General features: G+C 46.4%; 1 protein-coding gene across 1 annotated transcript; it reads left to right on the top strand.

Moving 5' to 3' along the window:
- The first annotated feature begins 1,379 nt into the window (after positions 1 to 1,379).
- On the top strand, positions 1,380 to 16,086 carry LOC129331782 (MAM domain-containing protein 2-like). Its single transcript, XM_054982289.1, has 5 exons — positions 1,380 to 1,435; positions 11,859 to 12,130; positions 13,258 to 13,407; positions 14,891 to 15,150; positions 15,691 to 16,086. Exons 1-5 carry the CDS (start codon positions 1,410 to 1,412, stop codon positions 15,808 to 15,810), a joined length of 828 nt encoding a protein of 275 aa, XP_054838264.1. The 5' UTR covers positions 1,380 to 1,409; the 3' UTR covers positions 15,811 to 16,086.
- The last annotated feature ends 401 nt before the right edge of the window (positions 16,087 to 16,487 follow it).

Here is a 16,487-nt window from a genome sequence, read left to right as displayed (position 1 = left end):
GTCTTCTTGGACGCAGCCTGGCATCAGTTGTTCCAGATCGGGGGAAAAGGAGTCGGGCAGCAGCACAACGCCTTCGCATAGAGTAGCGCCTGTAGGCAACCAAAATCTGCAAGGTGCACTGCATCATGATCAAAACTACTTGCACCATCAAAGCTATCACGGGATCCATGATAATGAATCCTACCAGCCGCTACCACCCACAAAGAGATCTTTCCTGTGCGCTTCCTTTTTATAGGATTTTTAAGTACCCCGCCAGAAATGTGAACCAATTGCTACGAAAAGTGGCACATGCTATATCACTTTGCCGATGTTTCAGCATATGGTGATTTCGAAATAACGGAAATCTGTTTTAAAAAATTTAAAAAATTGGGCAGGAAGATTGATCCCCGCCCACTAAGACGGCTTTGCCAACGGATATGTGAACAGTAGATCATGCAAGGAATACGCAGTTTCAGCATGAATGTGAACAGACAGGTGAAATTTGCGGGTTGGAAACACACGGATTTTTTCCGTTAAAAAAACGGAAAATAGGTGAGTGTGAATTCGGCCCGGGTCAAGGACTCGTCTGGTTATATTTAAAGTGGCCACCATCTATGATCAAGCAAATGGCTGCGTCTTGTACCAACTGAAGCTTATAAATTATCTTCAAGGGCAGCCCCATACGAAGAACATCACAGCAGACAAGCCCGGGATTTCCTGGGGCATTGATCAGTGCAGCAAGGTCAGACTTGTCCTGAACATGGGGTAGGGAGGGACTGTGAGAAGGAAAGGCCTTGGATCAGGATTGGGACTTCGCTGCATTTTAAAAACACTTCAAAACGGTGATGAAGATTGCATGGCGGCCACACATTCACCGTCACATTTAGTTTGGCTCTGAGTGGTGTAAATGTTTTAAGTATTTAACAAATGTTGTAGGGAGGGGAGATGGGAACACACAGCCATAATTAGCTTTTTTGCACCTTTGAGAACATTTGGGAACTATCTGCGAACAAGTGAACACTTTTTCTAATGTTTGCCTGTGATAATCACAACTTGAGGGCAGTTCGTGAACTGAACCGTCAACTGAGCAGCACACAATATATTGTTGTACTGCCCCCTTGGATGGCCACCTGCCCTATATGTTGATTAGTTTTGCTTTCTTCTTTCAGGTTAATGGCGTGGTTGCTATTCAAAGAGCTCTGCCCCTGGGAATTACAGTGAAGGAAAATCCACCCTACGTGGCCATCAGCTTCCCTTTCGGCCTTCGGGTGAAATTTGATGGGGACCAACACCTTTTCGTGGAGGTGGATGAAACATTCAGGGGCCACCTCTGCGGTCTCTGTGGCCAGTACTCGGGCAAGACTTCCGATGACTTTCTAAAGTCTAACGGAGCGCAGGACAGTAATGAAATCAAGTTTGCCAGTAGCTGGATGGTGATGGCGGATAAAGACTGGCAGTAAGTGCTCAGGAGGATGACCTGGGATGGGTAGGCTACTTCAGAGTCTCCTCTCCTGCTTGTTCCAGGACTTAGGCAAAAATACATAAGCCATGAGAAACTAACTACAATAACATATCCCACTATATAAATATATACCACGTTCTTGTATAACAGAAGGTTTTTTTTATACATATTTTCAAAGTGCAAAATAATACAATTTTTTTAAGGTGCTAAAAGTTCAAAAGTGCAAAGTCAATATCTCCGGTTCAAATATATTGAACTTCCAAACGAAGCATGAGATGAAATAATAATAATAATGTTTGATTTATATCCCGTCCTTCTGGACAACTTAACACCTACTCAGAGCAGTTTACAAAGTATGTTGTTATCCCCACAACAAACACCCTGTGAGGTGGGTGGGGCTGAGAGAGCTCTGAGAGAGCTGCGACTGCCCCAAGGTCACCCAGCTGGCTTCAAGCGGAGGAGGGGGGAATCAAACCCGGCTCTCCAGATGAGAGTCCTGCCGTTCTTTATCACCGCACCAAGCCGCTCTACATTTCAGCTCCTGCTTCATTTGGAAGCTCAGTATGTATTCTTGACTTTGTATCTATCTGTTTATGTTAAATCTGGTTGCACCAGTCCTTTGTAGGGAGGGACCTACTTATCTACTGTTAACTGGATAAGAATTGTGTGTGCGGTGACTTACGCCTGCGATGGGACTGCAGTTTGTGAATGCTGTTTGAGCCGGATATAATGACTTTGCACTTTTAAACATTTTAGCATCTTTAAAAAAATTGTATTATTTTGCACTTTGGAAATAAGTATAAAAAACTTTTGTTAGACCAAGAACGTGGTATATATTTATATGGTGGGATATGTTTATGTAGCTAATTTCTCACAGCTTATATATTTTTGTCTTAGCTTTTTAACGTGATTCTCTCCTTTATACTCGGTTCCCTGGACTTTGCTTATGAGGAGGGGGCTTTTCTCCTTTTGCTCTCACCCCCCTTCCATGCCCCACTGCAGCCTAAACGTTTTTAAATGGAATACTCACTGTGTCTGAATTTCATTTAATACACTTCCACTTTCCTAAATCTTCCTACGAAGACTTTGGTGCACCTTAACTATGGTACTTCTTTGCAGTTCTCTCCACTTTGGTGTAGTGGTTAAGAGCAGCAGGACTCTCATCTGGAGAGCCGGGTTTGATTCCCCACTCCTCCGCTTGAAGCCAGCTGGGTGACCTTGGGTCAGTCACAGCTCTCTCAGAGCTCTCTCAGCCCTACCCACCTCACAGGGTGTTTGCTGTTGTGGGGATAATAATAGCACACTTTGTAAACTGCTCTGAGTGGGTGTTAAGTTGTCCTGAAGGGCAGTATATAAATCGAATGTTATTATTATTATTATGTCAGAGGACAGGGGCCTTCAGAATTTCCTTTCTCTATTTAAAATGTACATTTGTTAAATTACAGCCTTAACTTTAAAAAACGGGAAAAACTGTATACAAACAATATATATATTTATGTCTAAAACAACATAGTTATATAATGCAAACAAAAATCGGTGCCACCGTGCAGTTAAAATCTAGAGGGAAAAGTGTTTTTCAGTTGCTTTTATTTATACATGTTTCCAAAAGCCGATTAACAGGAGATGGCTGCTTGGATAAGGTTCCTGCCCACCCCTCCATTGCGTAGCTCTAACCAAAGCTGCCCATGGATCTCTTTCCACTCCACAAGAGACAGCATGGTGTAGTAGCTAGAGTGTTGGACCAGGACCTAGGTGGTCCAGTCTCAGATCGGCTATGGAAGCTGGCTGGGTGACCTTGGGCCAGTCACACACTCTCAGCCTGACCTACCTCACAGGGTTGTTACGAGGATGCGAGGGAGAATGACATATGCCACTTTGGATCCCCACTGGGGAGATACGGGAATAAAACTCCCCCTGCTCCCACTTGTATATTTTGTGTACATGCCTTTGTGCGTGTTAGTTAAGAGTCCAATAGCATCTTTAAGACTAACCAACTTTATTGTAGCATAAGCTTTTGAGGACCACAGCTCTCTTCTTCAGATGCATCATCACTTTATTGTAGCACAAGCTTTTGAGGACCACAGCTCTCTTCATCAGATGCATCGTCACTTTATTGTAGCATAAGCTTTTGAGAGCCACAGCTCTGTTCGTCAGATGCATCGTCACTTTATTGTAACACAAACTTTTGAGAGCCACAGCTTTTTTCGTCAGATGCATTGTCGCTTTATTGTAGCATAAGCTTTTGAGAACCACAGCTCTCTTCGTCAGATGCATCTGACGAAGAGAGCTATGGTTCTCAAAAGCTTACGGTACAATAAAGTTGGTTAGTCTTAAAGGTGCTACTGGAGTCTTTCCTATTTTGCAACTACAGACTAGCACGGCTAACTCCTCTGGACCTTTGAACATGTTGGGTGGTCCCTGTATGCAGAATAGGAAGGAAGGAACCGGCCCACGTTGCCTGAGCAGCATTTTTGATGACTGGTAGAAATCTCCTTCCCGGGTCGAACTTCCAGGCCTGTCGACGCAGGGAGGTTATATAAGCTGCACAGTCAGGCAGTGCAGAGGAGCGCTGGCCAGGATGTGAGGAATTTGCCACGCAGGAGGCTGTGTGCCAGGCAGGGAGATTCTGCTGCTTTCCACGGCCTGGGAAATGAACGCTTTTGCCCCACAGGTGGCAGCATAGGACAGAGCGTGCGCTTTCTGCTGGCCGACAAAGGATCCATTGAAAGCCAGTTTATTCTGCATGTGTCACCTGCAAAGTTCGCAAATGCAGTCAAAGTGAGCTCTACAGTAGAGAGCTGTGGGAGTGACGGGGGCAGAAGTCCGAGAAGCCTGTTAGTGACGAAGAGGAAAGCTGAGCCTTCATCAGGGTACACCGCTGCAGGGCACGATGACGATGAACTGGCAGGCAAACAGCAGGGCTGGAAAGGATGCAGAGAGACTCACTGAAAGGAGTGAGCAAGACAGAGTGGACACGGCTCAGCCATGCAAGTCACGTCGGCCATCTGTCAAACATAAAAGGACATCTCCCTTAAAGCAAAATAACAGCTACAACAACAAGTTGGATAGTGGACAATGAAGAAAGCTGGCAGGAAGAAAAATGATTCATTCAAAATGTGTTGGAGGAGAGTCTTACAGATGCCATGGACCACCAAAAAAGAGAAATAAGTGGGTCCTAGATCAAATCTAGCCTAAATTCTCCCTAAAAGCTAAAATGACTAAACAGAAGCTATCGTACTTTGGTCACACATCACAAAAAGACAAGACGCACAGGAAAGACAATAATGCTAGGAAAAGTTGGAGGCTACAGGAAAAGACTCAACATGTGATTCAATAAAGAAAGCCACATCCTCCACTTGGCAAGACCTGAGCAAGGCTGTCAATCATAAGAGTGTTTTGGAGGTCGTTAATTCGTGGAGTCTGACAGCACAGAACACACACACACCCCAACCAACTTTGCAAAATCACCTTCAGTCTGTCCAATTTCTGTAAATTTTGAAGGCATTGGAAAAGCGATGTATTGGCATCGCAAAAGAACATTGTATTTTGAGGAGTTAGTGGTGTGCCACAGCCTCATCCATCCTGCCCAATCTCAGCCAGAGCCTGAATATGCCTTCTTCTTCTTTGCTAATGTGAGATCTTTTCTCTTTAAGGATTTTGCTTTGCCATTTAATATTCACTTGTCCCAAGCATGGTGTTGGGGGTGTCTAGATTAACACCTGCATCTGACAAAGAGAGCTGTGGCTCTTGAAAGCTTATGCTACAATAAGGTTAGTCTTAAAGGTGTTACTCAATTCTTTACTAGATTAACACCTGACACAGGGAGGCTAGAAGCAATCGTCTCTTGGACACTGGCCAGGCGCCTAGTTTATCAGTCAGCCTTGAGCATCTAAGACCCTTGGACATTAAGAGCATTCGTGGCCTTGCACCTCCCTTTCTTTAATCATCTCCCCTTTTGAAGAGAATCAAGGTGCCAGAGGGAATGATGCAGTTTTTACCTGTCTTAGAAGTCTCTTTGCTAGTTGAACTTCCGCTCAGACTCTGCCCGCTGTTGCCTGTAGTTCCCAATAGCCAAAGGGGCATTTTTGTGAGCTATATCTCCTCTCTGTTATTTTATTCTTGCATGAATGCTCTGTTATGTTATTCTTGCATGTAAGATTTGCTACTTTGTTCACTGAATGTATGCACCTATTTCTCTTCTGTATTTCATTTGCTTTTGTTTAATAAATTGATTTTCCTTTGACACCTGCGTGTTCATTGCTGTCAAATCCTAAAGGAACCTTTTGCCCCTTGGCAAGACAAGGGGGTTGCTTTTTGATAATTTGCAAAAACACTGGACATTGGAGAAAATAGAAACACATGCCATTGTTATCTAGATATCAGGTCTAACATTACCATTTTAGTAACATAAAATGTATGATATATGCACATGAAATTGTCCTCTTTGGTGCATTTCTGAAATTCACCATGCATATTCCTTGGTGACATTGCCCCGCTGGGCTAAACCAGCTAATTCATGTGGGTTACAGTAGCAAAAGACTTTGCGCCCTGAGACACAAAGTTGTGCCAGCTGGGAAACGAAATAGGAGATGGATCTGCCTTTCCACTTATCCTTCAAGGCAGCTTATTAATCCATAAAACAAAATTTAAAAAATCTTTTTAGAGGAAAAAGCAAAAATGTACAGTGAAAACAGCTCTAATTATTGCAAAAATTAAAAGCAACAGGGCACAGTCCGAGCAAGATGCAACCTCTTAATCAAAACGCAAGCAATAAGGAGTGGACTTTTGCGCAGTGGATCTTCTCGCACAGACAGTGCCAGAGTGGTTGTGGGCACAATTCACCACACACCAGTTACATACTGGTGAGCTGGGGCCGGCCGATCTGGGATCCACACCAGGAGCATCTGTTGGCACATGGTGCTGATGGTGAACAGCTTCATGACCTCAAGGACTTCATGGACCTCTCTCCCCATGTGGTGCAAGCCGCGGCAGCGCATCTTCAGCTGGCAGAACACCCACTTGGTAGCCATCCTAGGGCAGTGTCACGTCTCTGTATATCCATGCCATGTTTGTTTGTTCTGTCACTGATGCCACAGTATATTGAATGTCTAACTTGCTGTATTCTCTCAGTAGCCATATTCTTTTCATATTATAACTGCTATTCCTCCAGCCAGGCTGGGCCTCCTGTTATCTCACAGAACTATGCTTCTCCGAGCTAGAAACGACCGTGGAGACTCCAGGCGCTTGCCTTTGTTACTTTTCCCAGATGCTGGGAATTCAGTATTCTGTACTCACTGCTTAGCCATGACTATGATGGGTTCTCACGGAACCAGTGTAACCCTGCGCGCCAAAACGTAGCTGTTGCTGGAACGCAGGAAAACTCAAGTATAACATAGAACAGCTTGCCTTGCCTTGTCACTTCTACCAAGCTCCGTGCTGGAGTTCAGACCTGAACCGTAAAATCCTGAATGAAGCCTTTTCTGTTGGAACCAGTGCGTGCTCACTGGAGAGGAGGGGCTGAGGGATCTGCCTGCCCGGGACTGACAGGCAGTGAGGGCCAACGGGCGCTGTTTGGGGGACATTTCCTTTGTTTCCTGGCAGAAATTGCTAAGAGGGACCAGTGGGACTTCCTTTCAGGACTTGGGTGAGAGACTGATGGACTTTAGGGCTGCTGTTGTAATTTTTGAAATTCTGTAATTTTTAAATATTTATATCGTATCTATTTGTGGTTTTAAATTTTTCTGAAATGTTAAGTTTTATTGGAATGTTTATGAATTGTAATCCGCCCTGAGCCTGCTGGTGTGGGGAGGGCGGAATATAAATAAATAAATAAATAAATAAATTCCGCCCTCTGTTTGTCTTCAGTGGGTAATTGGAAGCTACTTGCCATTTCACAAGGGCAATCCCACCAGAGGAAGGAGCCCCTTGGTGAATGTCCTGTTCCAGTGTGGATGGGAGCTGGCAGATATGGGGGTAGGTGGCCAGTATCCGGCAAGGATCCTCGCTGGCAAACTTGTCTGTTTTTTGGCTCGTTTGTGTGTTTCTACTAGTATCCTTTCTGTCTTTGTTTGCTTTTAAATATTAAACACTAAGCTAATACATTTTCCTCAGGTCACTGATCTGAATGGTTCCCAAACTGCTAAGAATGGAACTCTGCGCATGAGATTCTTTCCAAAATACTGTTGAATTTCCAAAATCGCTTCTGGTTTTATTTAATTATAACGAATGGTTAAATTTCCAGTCTTCAGACTCCCTGGGCCTCAGCAGGGACGTTGCCCAATGCATGGTCTCTGATCACATTTCAAGCCTTCCGTGGCTGATTTTAAATGAGGGCAGGCGAGGAGACGCTCAGTATGGGAGAGCTGTGAACATGAGAAAAGAGGATGTAGATTTCTCCTCGCATATTTAGAGATGTTTACTTGGGTCTCTTGGTTCATGTTTCTTGCAGGTTTTATCTTCTCTTGGGTCTATCACAAAGTTACTCTCTCAACAGAAGTTCATCTTTTCCAAACTTGTCTAGATGCTGTAAGATATTTTGTCTGAAGGCATGTTGGTTTGAACTTGGGGACACATATTGCCTGATGGAGATAATGCAAAGGTCTCTGCCCTGTGAGAACTTGCGAGAAAGAACCGCTTTGAGATCTTAATGGAAGAGGAGTGGTATAAAAATTGGATAAATAAATTGCTATTCTAGCCACTGATAAGCCTGCTGCTTCATATTGTTTGCCGAACCTCTGACTCGGCAGAGGCATGCTTGGGTTTTGTCTTTTATGTGAGTTTCCTGTAAGGGAAGAGTATCTGGGCATTCTTTTGCACTTATATTAGTTATCTGAGACTTTTTTATTGGTCTATTTATACCTCTGCAGTTTATGGTAGGTGTTTTATAACTGTGATTCATTCTTTAGGAATGTAAGTAAAACAATATTGCTGTGATGCGATACCAAGTAAAACATTTTACTGTACTGAGTTATTATCACAAACCATGTTTTATTGAATGGGGGGGGGACCTTTCCCTTTTCCTACCGTTCCAAGACCGATAGCTTGAAACCAGGAGGAGCTGAGTCTTTAGCAGAGCACAAAATCTATGCTAATGAGGTCTCGAGAAACTAAATGGAATAAAGAGAAGCCTTTTCCCAGACTATGAGCAATATGCATATTACATGGCACGTATGAAAAGGTGGCAGCATCAAAACTAACTGCCATCTTTGCGGTAACTGTACTTTACACACAAACAAACAAACAAACATCATTACCTACAGAAAGTACAGTGACAAGTGTTCTTATATTAGATCTTGCTTTGTACAGATTTCATAGTGTTACTTTTCAATTACATGAGCAGAAATACTTATATACATCAGCATTCAGAGATTATTAAAATAAGGAACATTTTATAACCAAATAAGCTTGGTGGGGACACAAAAGTCTCAACATTCAGTTTTCTGGGAGGTCCGTATATTATGCTGTGGGGTCTAGAAGACCTTGAAGTGGTGAATGGTTTATAATACTACAGGCGCTTAAAAGATGTAAGACGGTATCTGCTTTCAATTTTCAACTAGAGAAACCAGGTTAATACCCATATTATGTGTAATTTTTCTTCTGCTGCTGCTTCCTCATACTTTCCTCAGGTGTGCTGTTTTTTGCATAAGCACGTTGACTCTGGTTCCCCCCACCCACCCACCCACCCCGGCCAGGGTTTTCAGAACCCGGGTGGCGGATCCACCATCAGAACGCCCAACTGTGGGTCTGGTCCTCTGGCTTGCAACTCGTCTATAATTGCCCACAAGGCAGAAGGAGAAGCCTTAAGAATATCTAATTTGGGCTGTTTTTAGTAGTTTTTCCTGTTTATTTATTTATGTTATTTATAATCTGCCTTTCTCACTGAGAGTCAGGGTGGATCACACAGTGTGAGTCAGTACAGTCGATCTTAAAGACATTTCGATAAACGATGTTATTGGGTATCTAAATGCAAATTTGCAAAGATTTAATACTGGCGGAAATCCAATACAGAGTTGAAAAAATGCTGAAAAAAAAGCAATTCTAAGACTGACACCTTAAACAACAGAGAACCACCCAGGAGGATCATAGTTGCAGCAACAGACAGCAGATTGGCAAATGGGGCCCCTTTCTCTTACTGACGCATCCCTTTGAGGCCACTTCCTTTTTTTGGAGATATATCCAGAAAGAATTAAATTGAGGAGCCCTGAAAAGGTAGAACATTTCTAATTCTTGTCTCTCTATAATAGGGTTGCCAGCCTCCAGGTAGTGTCACAACAGAGAATCTCCCGTGTGGTATTATGTCTTCATAATTGTTTTAATAAAGGATATATTAATTGAGTACTGTTTCACAAATTTGTTTATACAGAGTAAGGGATGTAATAAACAATTTGTATATTCTTTTGTTTCTTTTGACACAACCATATACTACACCATATATTGCAACCTCCCTAGACCTCAATTATACAGGCATCTTATGCGTTCTAAAAACAATTCATTAAAGTGTCCCGTGCTCAAAGTGCTATCATGGATGTTATTAAAGTGCAATTGCTTTTGGCATCCTATGACACTATTTCTCATATAGAACTCGATTTGCCTTGCATACAGGTACAATACAGGTACAGTATAAGGGTAATTCCAGACACTGTGAATGTCACAGATCAAAAAGACCTATAATCATAGGTACACGTAGTTGGTTCTGTGACTGCATTCTCTAACGGACGGTCCAGATCCTTGTAAGGTCCGTTTCCAAGCTTCTTTCTCAAAGAGCACAGATGTCAAAGATTCATCATAGTTAACCTTCCATATCCGTCTTTGATTTGTCAATTACTTCCTCTTTGATTTGTCAATTACTTACAAATGGAAGTAATTGACAAATCAAAGAGAGATATGGAAGGTTAACTATGATGAATCTTTGACATCTGTGCTCTTTGAGAAAGAAGCTTGGAAACGGACCTTACAAGGATCTGGACCGTCCGTTAGAGAATGCAGTCACAGAACCAACTACGTGTACCTATGATTATAGGTCTTTTTGATCTGTGACATTCACAGTGTCTGGAATTACCCTTATACTGTACCTGTATTGTACCTGTATGCAAGGCAAATCGAGTTCTATATGAGAAATAGTGTCATAGGATGCCAAAAGCAATTGCACTTTAATAACATCCATGATAGCACTTTGAGCACGGGACACTTTAATGAATTGTTTTTAGAACGCATAAGATGCCTGTATAATTGAGGTCTAGGGAGGTTGCAATATATGGTGTAGTATATGGTTGTGTCAAAAGAAACAAAAGAATATACAAATTGTTTATTACATCCCTTACTCTGTATAAACAAATTTGTGAAACAGTACTCAATTAATATATCCTTTATTAAAACAATTATGAAGACATAATACCACACGGGAGATTCTCTGTTGTGACAATTACATTACCGTGTTGCTCTATTTTGTTGTAGCCTCCAGGTAGTGGCTGGAGATCTCCCGGAATTACAACTGGTCTCCAGGCCACAGAGATCAGTCCACCTGGAGAAAATGGCTACTTTGGGGAGTGGACCCTATGGAATTACGTCACGCCAAGATCCTTTCCCTCCCCAAATCCCACTTTCTCCAGGTTTCACCCTCCAGATCTCTAGGAATTTCCCAAGTTGGAGCTGGCAACCCTACTCTATAAGGATATTTCTTTTGCATGATACTGGAGAAATTTATCAGTGACATCCCTGTGTCTGGCATTGTAGTTTTGGGGCAAAGCAGCCATTCTACGTGCCCTCTTGATCACAGGCTTCGGGGTCAGCGTCTTTCACTTGTTCTGGACCACCTCAAATGCAGAGCTTATTCCATTAGATCGGTTGTGCATATCATCGGCTTTACATTGCAAAGCATCAGATTTGGGGAGAATTTTTATCTCTTCTAGTAGTACACCATCGGACTGCCTAGCAGTCTCTGCAGGGGTTGCTGGCTGCCTCTTTAAGAGCAGAGTTTACTTTGTGTTGCCAGAGGCCCTGTCAGCACGTTCAGGTGAGATTATAGCTCAGCTTGGCTGGATTTCATCTCTTTTGAAAGGGCTACCAGGTTTCCGTTCGAAGCTAGGCTTACGTTTTGAAAAGAGGCCATTCCATTCCCACCTTTGCTGCGTCTCCTTCCTGGGCCTTCTGGACTTAGCTGGGGAGGAGGCTTTTAAGCTTCCTGCAGCACTGGCAATCTGTGGACATCCTGCTTGGCCCATGTCCACCTTTCGAGTAACTGTCTCACTCCTGTATTGACTCTAGTTTGAGAACCGGGGAGCTTTGGATTTAGGCACCTGCCGTGTACCCAGAATGCCGCTTCCCCCAGATTTCTGCCCCCCTCCCCTTGAAAACATACCTGCTTTGAATTCAGTGCCCAGTCCCGCCTCCACTGACTGTGCTTCTTCTGGCTCTCCAGGTGTGACCCTGAGCTCAGAGTCCCCAGAGAATGCAGCCCGGCTTCCAGGGAGAGGTACAAAGAGGCCTGCAAAGGGATTTCCGACCCAAGTGGGCCTTTTGGAAGCTGCTACTGGAAAGTCCACCCTGAGAACTATTTCGAAAGCTGCCTCCTTGACCAATGCAACACTGGAGGGAGCTCGCAGCACTGCCGCAGGTCCTTCGAGGCTTACGTTGCCGCCTGTGAACATGCGGGGATATACATTGCAAACTGGTGGACAGATACTCTGTGCGGTGAGTGGTGTGGAGCAGATGTGTGAGGGGACCTTGGGGCAGCCTTTAGGGCACTTCCAGGACAAGGCAGCAGGGCCCGTCTGTCAGGGGGGCTGATTCTGCGGGGAATCCCTGTGAGTGGCTTGCTTGAAACTCCTCTTTGTGCTTCTCTGCAGCCCCCAGTTTGTTTCAGTGGATCTCGCCAAAGGAGGAATTCCCACTGAATTGTGGAAATTTTCAGTGTTTTGGGTTAGCATGGCTGGGTTGAGTTGCTGGCAGGGCCAGATCAGGAATGTGTTGCCCCAAGAACGATCTCTCCAGACTCCACCCCTTCTTGGGCCCAACCCACCAGCAGTCAGGACTCAGCCAGGCCTCTGCAGTGTTGCCACAGGGGCTGGTTTGGACCCAGCAAATGGTGCCGGACCGGGATGGGATGCCAGCCATTCCCATACCGCTGGTGGCTGGGAGTTAACTGGGCCTCAGCAGCCTCCTCTCATTGTCTCACCACAAGCAGCCACATGGATGGCTGGGCTGGAGAGCCGCCACTGCACCCTTTGTCAGCTCAGGCTGTGTAGCGTAGTGGTTGGAGTGCCAGACTGTGATCTGGGAAGCTCAGTTTCAGATCCTCATTCTGCCACGGAGACTCACCAGGTGACCTTGTGCCCATCTTAGTCTCTCAGCCTAACCATCCTTGCAGGGAGGGAGGTCGTTGTAAGGATGAAAAGGGGGAGGGGGAAATGATCTTGCAAGCGGCTTTGGGGGTCTACTGGGGAGAAGGGTGGTGGTGGAGAGTGCCCCCAAGTCATAGCTGGCTTATGGCGACCCCTGGCGGAGTCTTCATGGCAAGAGACTATCAGAGGTGGCTTGCCGTTGCCTGGCTCTGCAGCCCTAGTCTTCCTTGGAGCCCTCCCACCCAATTACTAACCAAGGCCGACCCTGCTTAGCTTCTGAGATCTGAGAAGATCGGGCTTATTGGGGGGAAGAGTGGGAGACGAATATATAAAACTGGGATTCAAAAGCGAATCCTGACCCGTATGCAGGAGACTCTGCCGTTCCCAAGCCCTCCAAAGCAGGAGCGCCAACATTTCCTGTCTGAGCTGGAACAAGCCCCCACCTCCGTCTCAGACTCTTTCCTTCTGTACTGTCAGCTCCCCCAGCTCAGTGCGATTTCTCCTGTTCTTTTGACACCGACCTCTGCTCCTGGACACAGTCCGCCTACGACAACTTTGACTGGATCCAGCACAAGGGCCCCACCCCGTCTCGGAGGACAGGGCCGCCCTCTGACCACACCACAGGAGGTAAGGGGAGGTGTGCCGGCATCTCTGCTCGAGGAAGCCGCACCCAGCAGCACTCTTTACGCCTTGGGTATGAAAGGCAAATGGGTGGGCCGGCTGCGGAACGAGGCTTCTTGGCAGGAGGCTCCAGTTCAGGTGCTGAGCCCCAGGGCTGCATGCCTGGCTCTCCTCCATCCTCTGGAGGTTTCACACAGGATGCTGTTCCCTGTTAACATCACTGTGGCTACCTGCAGTCCCAGAATCATAGGGTTAGAAGGGACCTTCAGGGTCATCTAGTCCAACCCCCTGGACAATACAGGAAACTCACAACTACCTCACCCCCAGTGACCCCTGCTCCATACCTAGAAGATGGCAAAACTCCATCAGGATCCCTAGCCATACTAGCCTGGGGAAAATTGCTACCTGACCCCAAGGAGGCGATCGGCCTTACCCTGGGCATGTAAGAAGGGGCCACGAGAACTAAGCCCTGATGAAACCCTTCCTGCCCTCCCCTTCATGATCTGCCCAGGTTCACAGAATCAGCATTGCTGTCAGGTGGCCACCTAGCCTCTGCTTAAAAACCTCCAAGGAAGGAGAGCCCACCACCTCCCGAGGAAGCCTGTTCCCACTCAGGGACTGCTCTAATTGTCAGGAAGTTCTTCCTAAAGTTTAGCTGATACCTGGAGGTATACCAACCTCCAGGTGCGGCCTGGCGTTCTCCTGCGATTTCAACTAATCTCCAGTCTACAGAGACCAGTTCCCCAGAGGAAATGAGGGCTTCAGTGGGTGGACTCTACAGTATTCCATGCAGAGTGCAAGAGAAGCTAATGTCCTGGGGCTCCCTCCTTTCTCCGCCCTTCCTCAGCACTGCCCCCAGATCTCCAGGAATTTCCCAAGCCAGAGTTGGCAGCCCTGTGTAGTATCCATCCAAGGGACACAGATCCTGCATATAATAGAAGAAAACTAAGTCATGGCTCATCAAAGCAGAGCCTGCAAAGGAAAGGGGGAGCCACCTGGCCAATGAGCTGAGTTGCCCCCCCCCCCCGGCCATCAGGAGGCAGATGAAGCCCAAAGACCTGAACTCCAGATGACCGACCTTGAACCCGGTGGCGGAGGTGGTGTTTGAGTTCAAAGCAGCTTAGGTGGGGTGGGTGGGTTGCTAGAATGCAGATCAGGAGTGTTGCATTTCCCCAGCCTAATCCCCCCATCCCACTCCGGCAAGTCGCCATGTGCCCCGCACAGGGACTTGTATGCTATTTATTTGTATATTTATAATTGCCCACCTGGATCAGCAATTAATGCAAAGACCCAGGGGGTGCCCCTTTCTCAAGCCAGTTCATTCTTTTCTAAATACAAACCTTGTGTGTGTTGGGGGGGGGGTGAGTATTTCAGTTTAACAGAAGAGTCTCTGGTGTGGTGTGGAGCTGTTCTGTCCAGCCCGGCTGGCAGGAGACCTCCGTCCTTCTCTCTGCACGTCCTTCCACTGCCCTTTCTATTTCCCGTTTAGAGGGCCACTACATCTATATCGAGGGGGACAATGCCATGGAGGGGGACGTGGCCCACCTGGTCAGCCCCACCTGTACGTCTCCTGGGCCGTTCTGCTTCCGCTTCTGGTATCACTTGTACGGGGCGGCGACTCTAATGTCTCTGAGAGTGTACGTGGTCCCAGAAGGCGGAGAACGCAAAATGCTCTGGATTGCAACGGGGAGAAAAGGGGACCGGTGGTTGCAAGCAAACGTCACGGTGCCAGACGCAGGGAGGCTGCAGGTAACCGAAGCAACGCTGGAATTGTCCATTTCAGGAGCAAACAGGCTCACATTTTCAAACATGGGTCAACCCCGTTCAAGCAGAAAGCTTTTCCATGTTGGAGCCTGGCGTGGGGTGTCTGGCGGAAGGCAGAGTAACCCCCAGCCCCTCATACCCCCACAGCCCTTAAAAGCACTGGCCTCCAGCCCCTGGAGGGGCAAATGGGAAAGGTCCAGCACTCAGAACTGCCCCCCTCCACCAGCAGTGATGAAGCAGGCATGGCCTTCCTCCTCCTCTCTTTCCTCATTCTCTGCAATGGGGCTGAGCCGAGCATCTCTTGCGGGGCTGCCGGCCTTTCTCGGGCTTGGCTCCACCTGCAGCTTGGCCCCTCACGCCCTTCCGGGGGAATGGCCCGCCCTGCTGGGAACTTTCCAGCAAGCTAAAGGGCCCACCTGGTCGTGCACAGACACGAGTGGGGCAGACTCCCTTGGAGAGATGCTTTGGGGCCTCTGGAGTTACCTCGTACCGTTTCACGAACACGGGAAATTTTCCTTTCCTCAGGTGATCGTGGAAGGGATGCGAGGGGAAGATTTTCTCTGTGACGCAGCTGTGGACGACATCTCTACGACACCCGGTCGTTGCAGGGGTGAGAATCCAGAGGCCACAAAGTCTGCTTTTTAACATTAACCTCACTTGAGTTTTTATTTCTTAAACCTACAGAGCTCTGCCCAAGACTCCATTCCACTTGCTGCCCACAGACACATATTTTGTATTGTCGGGAAGAATAAAGGGCGTTGTCCAATACTTCCTGTTTGTCATCAGCAACTATTCTAGGTGATGTATTAGCAAAGCAACCAAGAAACTCGCGGGGGTTTTATGCCACCACTAAAACACGCTGAATCTTCTTTTGTCTTGAGTTGTGTTTTGTATATCGCTGAGCAGAAAAACAGAGACTGGTTCTTGAGGAGGGCGGAACTGATGTGTCAGAATACCGGAACACAACAAAAGAAGGGGGTATGCGGAATCAGACCCAACATCCATCTGCCTGAGCACTCCCAAATCCTTTTAAGCTGCTGTGACTTATCAGAGCTGACTGACCTCTCCCTGAACAGGATTCTTTTCCCTCTAAACCTATTTTTGCTTTCAGAAGTGACCAAGGAAGAGGACATAACCTCATAACAAATTCCATCGTTTTGGCTTGCCTGTGGGGTCACAACGAGCCCCCAGTCCTGCTCAACTTCCTTTTTTAAAAAAGTCCTAAACACAGAGGCGCCCTCTTTCTTATTCCAAGAAGGGGAGAACGCAGCAGATCACACCCAGCTAGGCAATCAAATGAGATCTCATACTTCCAGTGTTCC

This window comes from Eublepharis macularius, chromosome 6, assembly GCF_028583425.1.
Source record: "Eublepharis macularius isolate TG4126 chromosome 6, MPM_Emac_v1.0, whole genome shotgun sequence".
In the NCBI taxonomy this organism is placed as follows: domain Eukaryota; kingdom Metazoa; phylum Chordata; class Lepidosauria; order Squamata; family Eublepharidae; genus Eublepharis; species Eublepharis macularius.
The sequence above is the reverse complement of the archived record's forward strand: the minus strand, read 5'-3'. Positions and strand labels throughout refer to the sequence as shown.

What these genes read in the sequence shown, in the direction of transcription:
- LOC129331782 (XM_054982289.1), top strand. Translation starts at nt 1,410, where the DNA reads ATGGTGATGGCGGATAAAGACTGGCA. An exon ending in GTGGACAGATACTCTGTGCG is followed by an intron (nt 12,131 to 13,257) that starts GTGAGTGGTGTG and finishes CTGTACTGTCAG; the next exon opens with CTCCCCCAGCTCAGTGCGAT. An exon ending in CTCTGACCACACCACAGGAG is followed by an intron (nt 13,408 to 14,890) that starts GTAAGGGGAGGT and finishes TTTCCCGTTTAG; the next exon opens with AGGGCCACTACATCTATATC.